An 18,319-nucleotide genomic window follows, 5' to 3' on the forward strand; every position below is an offset into this window, starting at 1 on the left:
ACATCCTGGTAAATCTCCTCTGCACCCTTTCCAATGCTTCCACATCCTTCCCGTAATGAGGCGACCAGAACTGTACGCAATACTCCAAGTGTGGCTGCACCAGAGTTTTGTACAGCTGCAACATGACCTCATGGCTCCGAAACTCAATCCCTCTACCAATAAAACCTAACACACTGTATGCCTTCTTAACAACCCTATCAACCTGGGTGGCAACTTTCAGTGATCTATGCACATGGACACCGAGATCTTTCTGCTCATCCACACTACCAAGAATCTTACCATTAGCCCAGTACTCTGTATTCCTGTTACTCCTTCCAAAGTGAATCACCTCACACTTTTCCGCATTAAACTCCCTTTGCCACCTCTCAGCACAGCTCTGCAGCTTATCTATGTCCCTCTGTAACCTGCAACATCCTTCTGCACTATCCACAACTCCACCAGCTTTAGTGTCATCCGCAAATTTACTAACCCATCCTTCTATGCCCTCATCCAGGTCATTTATAGATATGGGACAATATCGAATTCAATACCCTCAGAGCCTGAACACCTCTTTCCATGCCCTTTATCCATCCCCGCACCCCAGGCCTTGTCATGACATGGGCTGCTTTCAGCACAGCCAACCTATTTTTACCTACTTTTGGTCCCATTATCAATTTTTCTTCCTCCCAGGAATATTATACCTTTTATAGCTACTTCAGTGCTGTTTTGTACAGCTGAAAATATGTGCCATTTGATTTTTCAAATTACAAAACTGGTGTTTCAACTGTACAGAAATGTCTGACATCCATTCCAGTTTATAATACAAAAAGAAATAATATGTGGAAGTATGATGTGGCGACAATAACAGAGAATGTTTAAAGAAGGACAAGACTGGGTGTTAAATATCCTGGACAGAAAGTATTCAGAAAAAAATAGAGGAATAAATCTGCAGGAAAATTACAGAGAGATGCAAACATTCTTGAGTAGATATAATGGTTGGCTTCACTTACCCAACTACAAAATAAGAGACTGGTAGTATACAGGGCAGCAAAGGGCAAGTGTTCCTAGATTGTGTTTGGCAGAGTTTTCTACACCAGTATGTGTCCAGTTCAACAAGGAAGGATGCATTATTGGACTTAGTCCTTTGGAATGAAGTGTGCCAAATGGATCTAGTGTCAGTGGGGGAACATTTAGGGGACATGGATCATTATATTAGAAACTGAAAGAACTACGGACCCTGTAAATCAGAAATAAAAACAGAAATTGCTGGAAAAGCTCAGCAGGTCTGGCAGCATCCATGGAGAGAAACCAGAGTTAACGTTTTGGATTGAGAGACCCTTTCTCAGAACTTGTTATATTATCAGGCTCAGGATGATATACAACAACCCAGAGTGAGCAGTATCAGTTGCCGGAGAGTGAATTTAAATGAGGCAAGGTCAGAGCTGGTCAGGTTTAACTTGAACAAGAAGGTGGTGAGAAAAACTGTAACTGAGCAATTGGTTACCTTGAAAGATGAAGTGGTTTGGTTACAGTTGAGGTATATGCCCTCAAATGGGAACGAAAGGACAAACTAATACAAATCTCCCTGGAGGTAGAAATTAAGTTTAAAAAAAAAAATATGCTTATGGCAGGTGTCAGGAAGAAAATAAAATTGAGAACCAAGAAAAAATCTGAAAATTCAGACTGAGGTGGAAAAGCAAATAAAAGAAGCAAAGAGGAATTATGAGAGGAGAAAAACCTGATAGCCAACGTAAAGGATTGTCCAAAAGTTTTCTATGGCCATATAAATAGTGAAAGAGTGATAAAAGGAGTAGGGTCAATTAGGGACCAAAAAGGAGATTTACACCTGGAAGCAGGTGGCATGATTGAGGTGTTTGAAGAATACTTTGCATCTGTCTTTACAAAAGAGGCGGATGCTGTCCAGGCCTTGGTACAGAGGGGACACTCAGTCACTAGAAGTGTTTGAAACTAATAAGGAAAAAGTCTTGGATAGATTGTTAGTTCTTAAAGTTGTCAAAGTACCGGGACTGGATGAGATGCATTCAAGGATTCTGAAGGAAGTAAGCATAGACATTGTGGAGGCACAGGCAACAATTTTTCAATCTTTCAAGAGAGGTGCCAGAAGACTGGAGATTTGCCAACATTAGGGCCTTGTTCAAGGAAGTTTGCAAAGATTGGACCAGAAGTTGCAGACCAGTCAGTTTAACTTCAGGGGTGGGAATCTTTGAGAAACAATTTTTCGAGATAGAATTAGAAAAAGGTGAGTTGATTAGAAAGGGTCGGCATGGATTTCTAAAGGGGAAATCGTGTTTTACTAACTCACTGAAGTTTTTTGAGGACGTAACAGAAAGGCTCAATAAGGGTAATGCTGTTCGTGGGGTGTACATGGATTTCCAGAAGGTGTTCACTACAGTATGAGGAGACTTATAGGTCATGGTACAAAGGTACAGTGGTGACTGAGTGATGGGAACCAACCTGAGGTCCCACCAAGTCTGGTGTGCAGTCCCTCAGCAGCATGTTCAGAAGACTAGGGATGAGCAATAAATAATATAAAAAAGTAAGGTAAACAAAGTCTTACCAGACCAGGAGAGATGATTGGCAGTAGTTTAACCTAAGGGTCACCCTGCCTCAGGCAAGGGGAGAGGTTGGGAAGGTGGGATGTTCCTGGTAACCTCAGCTGGTAACAGGAATTGAACCCATGTGGTTGGCATCATTGCATTGTGAACCAGCCATCCAACCCAACTGAGCCACAGTTGAATAAGCAGACTAATGATTTAGCAATAGTGGAGGAGTCAAGAGAGAGGGATAGTCGGGTGATGTCAGCAAACTTGGCTAAACTAATGCGGCTCTTTTGAATTGTTTATTTATGTGTCACACACAAGAATGTTCCTGTCCCTGTCAACACCATGTCAGTAGCTCACCTTGAGCAGTGTGACAGGGTCACTATTACTAATACACAAATCAGAGAGAGCACACTGTGAATGGGGATTATTGGACATCCTTGGGTAGAGACTTTGAAATTAGCTCACAAAGATATTGTTTATTCCATGTTTTCAAACAAAATTGTCCTTGTCTTCTCCAAATTAATTCTCATTTGCTCTCTTCTGTTCTCTCATCACTTGCTCTTTGACTCTTTCACATTATCTTTCTCTCTTTCTGTTCCTGTCTCTCCATTTTTTAATACTTAGCCCTCCTTTTTTCTATCCCTCTAACTTTCTGTTTTCCGCATGTCTTTTAATGTTTCCCTTCTTTCTATTTCATGTTTTCTCTCATCCCTTGCTTCCTCTTCTGTCTGTGTTTCTCTGTCTCACTCTTTCTCTACCTCTCCTTTCCCACTCCCTCCTAACAGTCATATCTTGCTGTCTCTCGTTTTGTTTTTCTCTCCTTATTGCATACTCCTTCTTTCTCTCTTATTCTAATTTTTCTTGATTTTCTTGATTTTCTCTTTCTCTCTCTCTGTCTATGTTGGACCCAGAGCCTCCAGTGAGAATTGTCAACAGCTCTTCTCCAGTGTTGAGTGTACTGACTGGCGGTGAAATTGTCCTCTCGTGTGAGGTCTCACGGCCCGAGGCAGAGGTGAGATGGTACAAGGATGGGGTGGAGGTGGAGCAGAGTGACAGGTCCACGGTGGAGGTGGACAGAGGGCACAGAAAGCTGACCATTCACCCAGCTGCCATGGAGGACCGAGGAATATACACGTGCAACGTAGTTGATTGCTCAGCCGAGTTTGAAGTGACCGTGTCTGGTGAGTCCCCAGTCAAGCCGCACTTGAACTGTTGACATTGTTCCCTCTGGTTGGGAGTGCACTGCTTTCATTTAGAGTTACAACAGGAGACACAGAGAAATCCCGGCAGGATCTCGGGATAGGTTGTCACACTCCCAGATGTCACAAATCTTTGCAAGAACCTTAAAGTTTCCTTTACCCTCACTGAACCCTTAGTGACACAGGGCTTTGAGCTCCCTCAACTCCTAGGGGCTTTCTGCAGCCTGGATTCCAACAATCAGTTGCCTACTGTTTCCTAGAACTTGTTCATGCGTTCTATCATCACAGCTAATTAAGAGCTCTTGATTTGCCATGAAATCCCCAACTATGCAGGCTCAGCATAGAGCAAATACCTTTCCTGTAGTTCAGCAAACTCTTTCCACATTAAGGTTGAATTTTTTTCTATGTCTTCTTCTCTAACTAACTGTATTCAGTAACTGCTCTACAGTAACCCCTGAACTACTTGGTGTGATCTATTGAAAACATTCCAATGAGAATATTCTGTATTCCATAATTTCGACAAAATTATATCTGCCCTGTATCATCTCCAGGGTAAAGAAACTGTCTTTTCTCTTTTTCACTCTCTCTGACTGTTCCATATTATGTTTTTCTTTTTCTGATTCTAATTCTTTGTCTTTCTCTATCTCTTTTGTCTCTCTTTATCCTTATTTCTCTTTCTTTTTCTATTCCTTTGTGCCATTATGTTTATTTTATTTCATATTCTTTTCTATGCCTCTCTTCGTCCTCTATCTGTCTCTCTACTTTCCTCTTTCTCTGCTTTTTCTGTTTACCCTGCACTCTAACAATCACTCCATTCCTCTTTGAATTCATTTGTCGTTCCTCCTCATACTTCCTCCCTCTATATTTTTGCTAATTTCCCTCAGTTTTTTCTCTCACTCCTCTCTCTCCTTTCCTCATCTGTGTTGGATCTAGATCCTCCAGTGAGAATCGTTGACAGCTCCTCCCCGATGTTGAGTGTACTAACTGGGGATGAGGTTGTCCTCTTGTGTGAGCTCTCGCGGCCTGAGGCAGAGGTACGATGGTACAAGGATGGGATGGAGGTGGAGCACAGCGAGAGATTCGTGACGGAGGTGGATGGAAGATGTAGGAGGCTGACCATCCACGCAGCTGCTGTGGGGGACCATGGAATATACGTGTGTGATGCAGTCGATGTCTCAGCCAAGTTTGAAGTGACTGTGTCTGGTGAGTCCCTGGTTAAGCAGCTCTCGAATCCTTAACATTATTCCTTCTGGTGGGGAGGGCACTGCTTTCATTCAGAGTTACAACAAGAGACAGAGAGAAATCCTGACAGGATCTTAGGGATAGGTTGTCATATTCTCAGACGTCATGCCTTGCTACAGAGGCAGATTGAGAAAGTTGCTCAGTTCCTCACTTCAAGGAAACTGAAGACATGACCAGCATTGGGAGAGGGGTGGAATTGGGTAGTTGGTTACAATCAGGAACAGTCACATTTGTCCTACCTAATTTTTTCCATTTCAGAATTTCCTGTCCACTATCTACAAGGCACAAGTCAGGATTGTGATAGAATACTCCCCACTTGCCTGGATGGGTGCAGCTCCAACAACACTCAAAAAGCTTAATACCATCCAGGACACAGCAGCCTGCTTGAATGGCATCACATCCACAAGCAACCACTCGACACTCAGTAACAGCAGTGTGTACCATTTATAAGTACTGCAGAAATTTGTCAAATATCTTTGGACGGCACCTTCCAAACCCATGACCGATTACCACCTCGAAGGACAATGGCAGTGGGTACATGGGAACACCACTACATGCAAGTTCCCCTCCAAGCCACTCACCATCCTAACTTGGAAATATATCACTATTTCTTCACTGCTGGGTCAAAATTCTGGAAATCCGGCCATTAGGGCTCTGTGGGTCTATTTATATCACATGGTCTACAGCACTTTAAGAAGGCGGCTCACCAACATCTTCTAAAGAGCAATTAGGTCAGCCAACAGTGCCCGTGTCCCCTGACTGAAAAAAGAACAATCTAGAGAGCTTTTACAGTCCATTTTTATGTGCCTTGCTAGTTTGCAATCGTAATCATTTTTCCCCTTTTTTGAAACAGCTTTTGACCCTCCTTTGCCGAGATCTAAACTTTTACCAGTTCTCCAGATTGATTTAACCTCAGACTGCTGCCAGGGAAGGGATGGACTGAGTAATTAAGGAATGGAGGTTGGAGAGGTGACCAAAACAGTGGCTTCAATCTCCCTGATATTTAATTATCTGAAGTTTCCATAATAACCAATAGTGGAGGAGTTGAGACAAATGATAGTGAATTGGAGCTGTGTGTTATCAGTGCACAGGTGAAAACTGACACTTTCCCTTAGTATTTAAGATTTTTTGCGTTGCACACAATATTGTTCCTGTCCCTGTAAACACCATACCACAAGCTCACCATGAGTTGTGTGACAGGGTAACTATTACTGTAATACATCCCTTCCTGTCTTGCTGCTTGTAATTCATTCCATCCTTTGCTATATCTGTCCAATTCACTTGTTTCCCTCTTTTACATTCATTATTCCTAATGTATTTTATGTCACTATTTTATGTTCTTGTTCCAAGCATCTCTTCCTCCTCCATAAGTATTTCTCAGTTTCACCCTTTCTCTGCTTTTCCTTTCTCTCTTCATCCTTGTAACAGTCAGCCCCTTGCTGTCTGTTGCTTTCATTGACCCTTCACCTTGCATCCCTTCCTTTCTCTCCTTCTTGATCTATTTCCTCATCCTCTCTCTCTCTCTCTCTCTCTCTCTTTCTCTCTCTCTCTCTCTCTCTCTCTCTCTCTGTCTACCTTTCTCTTTCTCTCTCTCTGTTGGATCCAGAACTTCCAGTGAGAATCATCAACAATTCCTCACTGGTATTAAACGGACTGACCAGGGGTAAAATTGTCCTCACATATGAGCTGTCACAGCCCCAGGGAGAGGTGAGTGGAATGAGACATCTATAGTGCAGGTGGATGGAGGGTGCATGAGGCTGACCATCTGCCTGGCAGTGATGGAGGACCGGGAGATATATGTATGTGATGCATTCGACGACTCAGCCAAGTTTGAAGTGACCGTATCCGTTGAGTCCTAAGTGAAGCCGCATTCGAACCATTGACTTCATTCTCTCTGGTGGTTGGGGTGCACTGCTCCTCAAAGAACAAAGAACTGTATAGCACAGGAACAGGCCCTTCGGTCCACCAGACTGCGCTGACACATGACACGTTTCTAAACTAATAACTTTTTACATCCATGTAGTCCATATCCCTCTATTCACTGCTTATTCATGTATCTGTCAAGATCTCACTTAAATGTTACTGTTGTATGTTTCTCCCACCTCTTCTGGCAGTGCATTGCAGGCACTTATCACCCCAGTGTAAAACCATTGTCTCTTACATTTCCTTTAAACTTTCCCCCTTTTACATTAAACCTACGTCTCCTAGTAATTACCAGTTCTCCCCAGGGGAGAAAACGACTCCGAATATCCCTTCTACCCATGCCTGTCATAATTTTGTAAACTTCTATTAGGTCGCCTCTCAGCCTCTGAGGTTCAAGTGAAAAAACTCATTCAGAATTACAACAGGAGAGACAGAGAAATCCTGACAGGATCTCAGGGATAGGTTGTCATACTCACAAATGCCACGCCTTTTTCCAGGGGTGGGGTGATAAAGCTGGTCATTTTCTGGTTTCTGAGGATACTGAAGGCCTGGTCAGCAGTAGGCAGGGATGATTGAAATCAAGAACATCAATAGGTGAGAATAGGAAGAGCTCAATCCTGAAGGATAGTGAAGTTGGAGAAGATTACAGAGATAGTGAGGAGTGAAGGGAAAGGAGGGATTTAAAAATAAGAATGAGAATTTGTAAACCTAGATGTTAATTTCCCACGAGACAGTATAGGTTAGCAGGTAATAGGTGAACAGGGCTTAGTTTTGCTTAAGTCATAGTTGGCAGTGTTTTGGGATGATCTATATTTTATGGAGAGAAAAGTCTTTGTGACCCACCAGGAAAACACTGGGGTAGTTGACTCTAGAGTTTTTTGAGGAAGAAATGAAGGTGATTGATGAGGATAGAGCAGTGGATGTTGTCTACATGAACTTTACTAAAGCACTTGACAAGTTCTTCATGGTCGGCTGCTCCAGAAGGTTAATTCACATGGGATCTGTGGTGAGTTGGCAAGTTGGATACAAAATAGGCTTGGTCATAGAAGGAAGAGAATAGTTATGGAGGGGTGATTTCTGACAGGAGATCTGTGACCTGTGGTGTTCCACAACAATCAGTGCTGGGATTGCTGTTGTCTGCAAAATGTATAAATGATTTGCATGAAAATGTAAGTGGTCTGATTAGTAAGATTGCAGACAACATGAAAATTAATGGAGCTGTGGATGGTGAGGAAGGTTATCAAAGGTTACAACAGGATATAGACCAGCTGGAAAGTTGGGTGGAGAAATAGCAGATGGAGTATAATCTGGAAAACGTGAGGTGATGCATTTTGGGAGGTCAAATGCAAGAGGAAAATGTACAGTAAATGGCAGGACCCTCAGGAGCATTGAGATACAGGGGGATCTTGGTGTACAAATCCATAGCTCCCTGAAAGTGGTAACACAAGTGGATAAGTAGTAAAGAAGGCGAATAGTATGCTTGCCTTCATCAGTCGAGACAGTGAGTATAAAAGTTGGCGAGTTACGTTGCAGCTATATAAGACTTCAGTTAGTCCACATTTGTATTGTGTGCAGCTTCATCACTACACTATAAGAAGAATGTGAAGGCTTTGGAGAGGGCACAGAAGAGGTTTACCAGTATGTTACCTGGATTGAAATGTATTAGCTATAAGAAGAGGTTTGACAAACTCAGATTACCCTTGCAAGAGTATTGGGGGCTGAGGGGAGACCTGATAGAAGTATATAAAACTGTGAGTGGCATATATAGGGTGGATAGTCAGAGTCTTTGTCCCACTGTGGAAATATCAAATACTAGGGGCATTGGTTTAAGGTGAGAGGGGGAAAATTTAAATGAATGTGCAAGGCAAGGTTTTTACACAGAGGGTGATGGGTGGCAGGTGCCTGGAATGCCAGGAAAGGTGCTAAACACAGATATGGTAGCAACATTTAAGAGGCATTCAGACAGGTGCCTGAACAGGCAGGGAATAGAGGGATATGAACAATGTACAGGCAGTTGGAATTAGTTTATAATGGAGTCATGGTTGGCACAGGCATGGTGGGCTGAAGAGCCTGTTCCTGTGCTGTACTGTTCTATGTTAACAAAGACATATCAGGTGATACACAGGTAGAAACAGGCTATTCTTAGCAATGCTATTAATAAGAGTTTAGAGTCTCATTTTAGGATAAAAAGAGACAATTAGGTGGTGAACGGACTGATTTTGTCACAGGTTGTTGCCAGAAAGGTGAATAGAGTTGGCAGTTATGGAGCTTGCAGTCATTGTGTTTGACTTGTTTAGTGCAAGGGAAATTGTATCTATCAAACTTGATTGAATTTTTTTGAGGAAATAACCAGGAAGATTGATGACGGCAGAGCAGTAGATGTTGTTCACTTGGATTTTAATAAGGCCTTTGACAAGGTTCCGCGTGGTAGACTAATTAGTAAAGTTAGATCGCAGGGAATTCAGGGTGAGCTTGCCAGTTGGATACAAAATTCGCTTAACAGCAGGAGACAGACCCAGAAGGGTCCTGACCCAAAACGTCAAGTTTCCTGCTCCTTTACTGCTGCCTGGCCTGCAATGTTCCTCCAGCTCCACACTGTTTTATCTCTGACTCCAGTATCTGCAGTTCTTGCTATCTCAGAGTGGTGGGAGAGGGTTGTTTGTCGGACTGGAGGCCTGTTACCACCAGTGTTCCACATGGATCGGTGCTGGGTTCACTTTTGTCTGTAATTTATAGAAATGATTTGGATGAGAATATAGAACATATGTTCAGTAGGTTTGCGGATGACAGCAAAATTGGTGGTATAGTGGACAATGAAGAAGGATATCTAAGATTACAAAGAGATCTTGATCAATTGGGTCAATGGGCTGAGGAGTGACAGATAGAATTTAATTTGGATAAGTGCAAGGTATTCATTTTGGTAAGATAAACAAGAACACATCTTATTCAATTGGAAGTAGGGCCTTGGGTAGGACAGAGAGACCTAGGGGTGCATGTACATAATTCTTTGAAGTTTGTGTCACACGTAGACAGGCTGGTTAAAAGGTGTTTAGCAGGCTTGTTTCATTGCTAAGACTTTTGAGTTTGGAGTTGGGATGCATGTTGAGATTGTACAGGACATTGGTGAGGTACCTCTTCTGGTGTATTGTGTCCAGTTCTGGTTGCCCTGTTTTTAGAAGGATATTTTAAGCTAGAGGGGGTTCAGAAAAGATTTATGTGTTTTGTAACAGCTGACATAGGTAAGGCTGAGACCGATATTTAATCAGTAAGAGAATATTAATAAGCTGGAGAGTGTACAGAAGAGGTTTACCAGGATGTTCCTGGGAATGGAAGGTTTGAGTTATAAAGAGAGGCTGCATAAGCTGGGACTTCTTTCACTGGAGCATAGGAGATTGAGAGGTGACCTTATAGAGATTTATAAAATAACAAGGAGTACAGATAAGGTGAATGACAGGTGTCTCTTCCCTAGTGTGGGGAATTTCAAGACAAGGGGGCATATTTTTAAGGTGAGAGAAGAAAGATTTAAAAAAGGTGAGGTAATTTTTTTTAAAACAGACAGTGATTCATGTGTGGAATGAACTTCCAGAGGCAGTAATGAATGTGAATGCAGTTACAACATTGAGTAAGAAATGTTTGGAGGGATGTGGGGCAAGTGCAGGCAGGTGGGACTAGTTTAGTTTGAGATTATGGTCAGCATGGACTGGTTGAACCGTAAGATCCGTTTCCATGCTGTATGACTCTATGACCCATCTGGTTCACTAATGTTCTTCAGGGAAAGAAATCTGCTGCCCTTACCTGGTCAGATTAATGTGTGACTCCCACCCCACAGCAGTGTGGGTTGACTCTTAACTGCCCTCTGTGCGATTAGCGATGTGCAATAAATAATGGTCCAGCCTGTGATGCCCAGATCCTGTGAATGAATTAAAAAAAAATATTGTGTCAATAACTCAATAGTGACAGGGTCACTAATACACAAACCAATTATTACACAAATTATTACGCTATTACACAAATCGCTGTAACACAAACCAGAAAGACCTTTCTGTGGTCAGGGATTTTTCAGGACGTTCTGCGTCAAGACATCTGAAATAGATCATGAATAGATCCTGTTTTCAGTAAAATTATGTTCGCTCTATATCACCTGCAGGGTAAATGTAACTCTCTTTTTACACTCATTCTCTGGATCACTGTCCTCCCTTTCTGATTCTATTTCTCCATCTTTCTTTCACTCTGTTCCCTCATCTCTTTCTCTGTTCCTTCTGTTATTTTTTTACATTTCCTTTCCCCTCTATTTCATGATCTTTATCCATTCCTCTTCTCCTGTCTGTTCAATGTCTCATTCTTTCTCTGAGACACCTCTCTGTAACATTGACTCCCTGTTCTGTCTTTCTTTCTCATACTCCCTTTCTTTTTCTGTCTGTTACCTAATTTGGTTTGCTGTCTTTCTCTCTCTGTCCCCCTCTTTCTGTCTGTGTTGGATCCAGAACCTCCAGTGAGAATTGTTGACAATTCCACTCCGGTGTTGAGCGTACTGACTGGGGATAAGGTTGTCCTCTCATGTGAACTATCACGGCCTGAAGTGGAGGTGAGATGGTACAAGGATGGGGTGGAGGTGGAGCGGAATGAGAGATCCACAATGGAGGTGAACGGAGGGCACAGGAGGCTGACCATCCACCCAGCTACGATGGGGGACCAAGGGACGTATGTGTGCGATGCAGTTGACGACTCAACCAAGTTTGAAGTGACTGTGTCCGGTGAGTCCCCGGTCAAGCTGCACTCAAATCACCGACATTATTCTCTCCATGAAAGCTGGAGTGGGGGGCACTGCTGTCATTCAGATTAACAACAGGAGACATGGAAAAGTTCCTTCAGGATCTCAGGGATAGCTGTCACACTGCCAGGCTTCATGCCTTGTTACAGAGGCAGAGTGAGAAAGCTGGTCACTTTCTGGCTTCAAGGAAAACAAAGGAGGGGCAGAGGGTTGGGTTGATTAAAATGACAAATGATCGGAGATCCCAAAGAATGGTAAAGTAGAATAAGATTACAGAGATAGTGAAGAGGGAGGGAATGGATGGATTTAAAAACAAGGATGAGAATTTGTGAACCAACATGTCTGTTGCCCAGGACCCAGTGTAGGTCGTTATAAGCCTGCGGATGATGGGTTAACAGGGCTTGACTCTGGTTAAGTTACGGTTGGCAGTGTTTTGGTGTTGTAGTCAGCCAGCTGGATCTCATTGAATATGAGTTCCCAGATTGGGGCTGTTAATCTGGTCCAATCAAGGAGCCCTAGCTGACAGAGAAACAGGGTGAGCGTCAGAGACACTGACACTCTGGTAACTGATTCTGTATGAGGCAGTACCATAGTCAGGGACTGTTCAGTGTAAATAAAGGATGACCTGGTGAGAGGATACTGGCCTCTTTGGAGTTATTTCAGGCATGATATGTAGTTAATGCAGGGAGGAGTCTTTATGACCCACCGAGAGACCACTCGGCTATTTGAATTTAGAGTAAACGTAGACATGGTTAAGGGTTTCAGCAGCAGATCGGCTGAGACAGTGGAAATGTCAGGTGATAGACAGAGTTAGAAACAGGTAAGTCTTAGTGATGGAATGAATAAGAGTTTAGAGTAATTATCTCAGGATCAAAAGAGACAGAGGTGGTGAACAGACAGATTTAGCTGCAGACTGTTACCAGAAAGGCAAATGGAATTGGCAGTTTTGGAGTCAGAAGTCATTGTCTTTGATCAAGCCTCCAATCCTCCCATTGTTTAATTGAAAGACGTTTCAACCCGTCCAATGTTTAATAAGCATCAGATAATTCAGCAACCAAGGTGGTAGCGAGGTACAACTGGGTGTTGTCAGTGCACATGACAACTAATTATTTAATTTTTAATTTAATACTTCATATTTTACACATGATAATATTCCTTCACCTCTAAATAAAGTAGTAATGCAGTGACAGTGTCACTGGACTAATAATTTTAAGCCTGAGACTAATGTCCTGGGGATGGAGCTTCAAATCCCCCCGCGGCAGAAGGTGACATTTATATTCAATAAAAAGTGTGGGATTTAATAAATGTTAGGCTAATGGTAACGTGTAAAGCTGTGAGGAGGAGAATTAGGCCATTCAGCCCATTGAGTCTGGTCTACCATTCAGTGAGATCATGGTTGATCTGATCATCCTCAACTGTACTTTCCTGCCATATTTCTGTAACCCTTGATTCGCTTACTGATTAAATGACTGTTTATCTCAGCCTTACCCCCGTCAGTAGTTATAAAACCCTATTTGGTTTGTCCGTCAGGGAAGGAAATCTGCAATCCTTGTCTGGTCTGGCTTACATGTGATGCCAGACCTCACAGCAAAGTGGTTGACTCTTAACTGCCCTCTGGACAGTTAGAGATAGGCAATAAATACTGTTCCAGCTAGTGATGCCAGATCTACGAATGAATTTTAAAATACACTGTTTCAGTAAATCAGCTTGAGCAGTGTGAAAACACCACTATCACTGTAAAACAAACCAGAGAGGACACACTGTGGACAGAGATTGTTCAGAACACTGTGTGGAGACATTGAGATTAGGTCATGGGAATTTTCTCCATGCCATATTTTCAACTTTATTATATTCACCCTATATCATCTGCAGACTAAATGTGACTCTCTCGTTCACTTACTTTCATTTTCTGCATCACTTTCACTCTTCTCTATTCTGTTCCTCACTTCCTGATTTATTTCTCCAACTTTCTTTCACTCTTTTCCTTCAATCTCTTTCTCTGTTCCTTTCTTCTGTTATATTATTACATTTCCGTTTCTCTGACCATTCTTCTCTTCCTGTCTGTTCTCTACGCCACTTTCTCTGATATTCACTAGTTGTTCTGTTTGTTTCTCCTCCTTGTTCTCACTTCCTTTTTCTGCATCAATTTTCTAATTTGCCTTTTATTTAATCTCCCTCTACTATCTCTGTGTTGGATCCAGAACCTCCAGTAAGAATTGTCAGCAGTTCCTCTCCAGAATTGAGCGTACTGACTGGGGATGAGGTTGTCCTCTCGTGTGAGTTGTCACGGCCTGAGGCGAAGGTGAGATGGTACAAGGACGGGCTGGAGGTGGAATGGACCAAGAGGTCCACAGTGGAAGTGGACGGAAGTCACAGGAGGCTGACCATACACCCCATTACAATAGGGGATCGAGGGACATACCTGTGTGATGCAGTCGACGACTCGGCCAGGTTTGAAGTGGCTGTGTCTGGTGAGTCCCAAGTCAAGCCGCACTCGAATCATTAACATTGTTCCTTCTGGTTCGGGATGGTGGCTGGGGAGCACAGCTGTCATTCAGACTTATAACAGGAGACACAGAGAGCTGCCTTCAGGATCTCAGGGATGGATTTTCACACAACCAGACCTCATGCCTTGTTGCAGAGGCAAAACCACTTTGGAATTGAGAAAAATCAGTCATTGCCTGAGATAACAAGGTGTAGAGCTGGATGAACACAGCAGGCCAGGCAGCATCAGAGGAGCAGGAAAGCTGACGTTTCGGGTCTGGACCCTTTTTCAGAAATGGGGGAGGGGAAGGGGGCTCTGAAATAAGTAGAGAGAGGGGGAGGCGATGATAGAAGGTGGATAGAGGAGCAGATAGGTGGAGAGAAGACGGACAGGTCAAGGAGGCGGGGATGAAGCCAGTAAAGATGAGTGTAGGTATGGAGTTGGGATGGGGGTTGATCAGTGAGGAGGGAGGGGCGGGTAGGTGGGAGGTAAGATGGACAGGTCAAGGAGATGGGGATGAGGCTAGTAGGTGGGAAGTGGGGGTGGGCGTTGGACAGTGAGGTGGGAGGAGCGGATAGGTGGGAGAAAAGACGGACAGGTCAAGGAGGCGGGGACGAGATGGGCTGGTCTTGGGATGAAGTCGGTGGTGGGGAAATTTTGAAGCTTGTGAAGCCCACATTGAGATCATTGGGCTGCAGGGTTCCCAAGCGGAATATGAGATGCTGTTTCTCCAGCCTTTGGGTGGCATCGTTGTGGCACTGGAGGAGGCCCAGGATGGACACGTCGTCCAAGAAGTGGGAGGGGGTCACTGCCTGATGTTTTTTGTGAGTTAAGGAAACAGGCAGTTAGCCTTTAATTAGGATTCAGGATAAGATCTCAAGAATAAGGAGCAGGACTAGGACATTTGACCCCTCAAGCCTGCCCCGACTTTCTTTTAAATCATGGCTGAACCTCTGCCCCAAGCCAACCTTCCTGGCCACTTAGGGCTCTTGTAGTGCAGTGGTAGCATCCCTACCTCATACCTAGATATCCCAGGTTCTAGTCCCTGTTGAGATATGTCATAATACATCTATGCAGGTTGAATGAAACTGCCATTTCAATGGTAGCGGGTTAGAACGTTGCGTGTTTCGTTTTTAAGAATGGGTGAGATACATTTAGAACATGTAACATAGAATAGTACATCACAGGAACCGACCCTTTGGCCCTTGATGTTGTGCCGAACATGATGCCAAATTAACTAAATCCCTCTTACCTGCCCATGGTTCATATCCTCGATTCCTTGCTTATTCACGTGCTTATCTAAAAGCATTGAAATGGCCCTATGGCATCTGCCTCCACCACTACCCCTAGCAGTGTGTTCCAGGCATCCACCACTGTCTGTGTAAAAAAGCCTGCCTCACATCACCCTTGAGCTTTTTCCCTGTTACCTGAGCATTGACAGACATCTTTGTATCCTCTTTGGCCACAGGTGAGGACCTAGAGGACTGAAAAATAGCTAATGTCCCGTTGTTTAAAACGTTGAGAGGGATAAATCAGGAAATTACAGCCTTGTGAGCCTCACGTCCAGTAGGGAGATTATTGGAAAAGATTCTTGAGAACCAAATCTATAAGCATTTAGTAGCAAATGGACTGATTAGCAATAAACAGCATGGTTTTGTGCAGGGGAGGTTGTGCCTCACTAACTTGATTGAGTCTTTTGAGGAGGTGATGAAGTTGATTGAAGGAAAGCGGTTGATGTTGTCTACATGGACTTCAGTAAAGCCTTTGACAAGATCTTTCATGGCAGACTGGTACAAAAGGTGAAGTCACATGGTATTGGGGTGAGCTGGCAAGATGGATACAGAACTGGCTTAGTCTTGGGAGAAAGAGGATAGCGGTGGAAGGCTACCTTTCGGAATGGTGGGCTGTGACTAGTGGTGTTCTACAGGGATCAGTGCTGTGACCTCTGCTGTTCGTGATCTACATGAATGATTTGGAGGAAAGCATAGCTGGTCTAATTAGTAAGTTTGCGGACAATACACGGATTGGTAGAGTCGTGGATAGTGAGGAGAATTGAGATTGTAGACATGCTCGCCAAGCTGGTAGGTTTGGTTGCAAACGTTTTGTCACTCTGCCAGGTAACATCATCAGTGCGCCTCCGGTGATGCGTCGGTGTTCTGTCCGGCTTGTTATTTATGTGCCTCGGTTTGCTGGGGTGGTTGGTATGACTTCTGGTTTTGTTTCTCAGTGGTTTGTACACAGGGTCTAGTTCAATGTGTTTGTTGATGGAGTTCCGGTTGGAATACCAGGCCTGCAGGAATTCCCTGGCGTGTCTCTGTTTGGCTTGTGCGATTATCGATGTATTGTCCCAGTCAAATTTGTGTCCGTGTATAGTGAGACAAGTGAGAATTGGTTGTGTCTGTTGGTGGCTAATTGGTGTTCATGTATCTGTACAGTCAATTTTCTTCTGGTTTGGCCTATGTAGTGTTTCTCACAGTCAAAATTACACACCAAAAAACTCTGAACTCCAACGCAACCGACCAAGAATGGACATCCACACTGGAACAAGCCATCAGCATACATAAACAAAAGACTAGAACAAAGAAAAGAATAGTCATTCAAGAAAAACTGTCCAAAATCACCCACATCAATGACATGGACAACACAGATTCATGGATTAAAAACATCTCCAACCAACCTCTTACGGACACTGAGAAGACCATCCTAGTATGCATACAGAGACGCTAAAATGACTGATTTTTCTGGCTGTGCTGGAATCAACACTAAAGAACAGACTCAGAAGAAGTATAACAGACCATCAGACGATAGTCCCAACACTGAGCAAAAAAGGAAAGTGGAACACATTCAACACGGAAGAAAAGAGAGCCTTGAAAAGACTCAAGAAAGACAGGAACAATGTAATCTTATCAGCAGACAAAGGATGCATGACAGTGATCCTCAATAGAACCCAATACATCAAGAAAGCTAATGTATTACTAGCAGATTCCAACACCTACCAACAGATGGCGATAGACCTGACACCACAGCTAGGAAACCGGATTACAACGACCCTGAAGAAATTACACAACTCGGGAGACATCAGCAAAGCAGACTACCAAAAATGAAGCCAGAGGGATCAAACACACCCCAATTCTACGGACTCCCCAAGGTACACAAACCAGGGGTCCCTCTCAGACCCATTATCTCACTGCCAGGTACACCAACATATAGACTTGCCAAAGAACTATAACAGAAATTGAAATACTTAGTGGACAACACTACCCGCTGTATCCACTCATCCCAAGAATTTCTCAACATCATCAAGGATACCAGGATAAAAGAGGACGAGGTGATGATATCCTTCAATGTAGCAGCACTATTTACATCCACAAACATCGACCTAGCCAAAGAAACAATTTCCACACTGCTAGACGAATCAAGTAAGCAGACAACCTAGGACACCAACAACATCAATCAGGACACCACCATGAAACAACTAAATTTATACCTCACAACCCACTTCACCTTCAACGACAACATATACAAATTAAATCAATGGAACACCAATGGGATTTCCAATATCAGGAGTGATTGCAGAAGCAGTAATGCAAAGGTCAGAACGGACAGCGCTTCCCACTATACAACCCAAACTTTGGGTGCAGTATGTAGATGACACCTTTGTGATTATTAAACGCACTAAACTGGAAGAAACCCACCGACACATATACAACATCCTTACTGGGATAAAATTTATAAGAGAAGAAGAAAACAACAACCAGCTGCCCTTCCTGGACATAATGGAGAAAGCAAAAACAATGGGGATCTCCAGACAAGCGTATATAAAAAGACCACACATGCGGATCAGATAATCAATTACGCTAGCAACCACCCCAATACTCTCAAACGGAGTTGCACCAGGACACTATTTAACGAGCCAGAACACATTGCAGCAATCCGGAACTACGCAAAGCAGAACAGGAACACTTATACAGAGAAAGAAATGGAAGACATGACTAATTCTCACTTGTCTCACTACACACAGACAACGAGGGACACGAATTTGACTGGGACAACACATCAATAATCTCACAAGCCAAACAGAGACACGCCAGGGAATTCCTGCAGGCCTGGTATTCCAACTGGAACTCCAACAACAAACACATTGAACTAGACCCTG

At 43.3% G+C, this 18,319-nt stretch overlaps 1 protein-coding gene across 1 annotated transcript in view; it reads left to right on the forward strand.

The window, feature by feature from the left end:
• Positions 1–18,319, forward strand: part of obsl1a (obscurin like cytoskeletal adaptor 1a) — a 174,919-nt gene that overhangs the window by 46,209 nt on the left and 110,391 nt on the right. Inside the window, exon 8 of the mRNA XM_048599311.1 lies at positions 13,880–14,149. Within this exon, the coding sequence (XP_048455268.1) occupies positions 13,880–14,149 (270 nt within the window). The remainder of the gene's footprint in view (positions 1–13,879; positions 14,150–18,319) is intronic.

Source organism: Rhincodon typus, chromosome 7 (assembly GCF_021869965.1).
Source record: "Rhincodon typus isolate 14 chromosome 7, sRhiTyp1.1, whole genome shotgun sequence".
NCBI lineage: Eukaryota > Metazoa > Chordata > Chondrichthyes > Orectolobiformes > Rhincodontidae > Rhincodon > Rhincodon typus.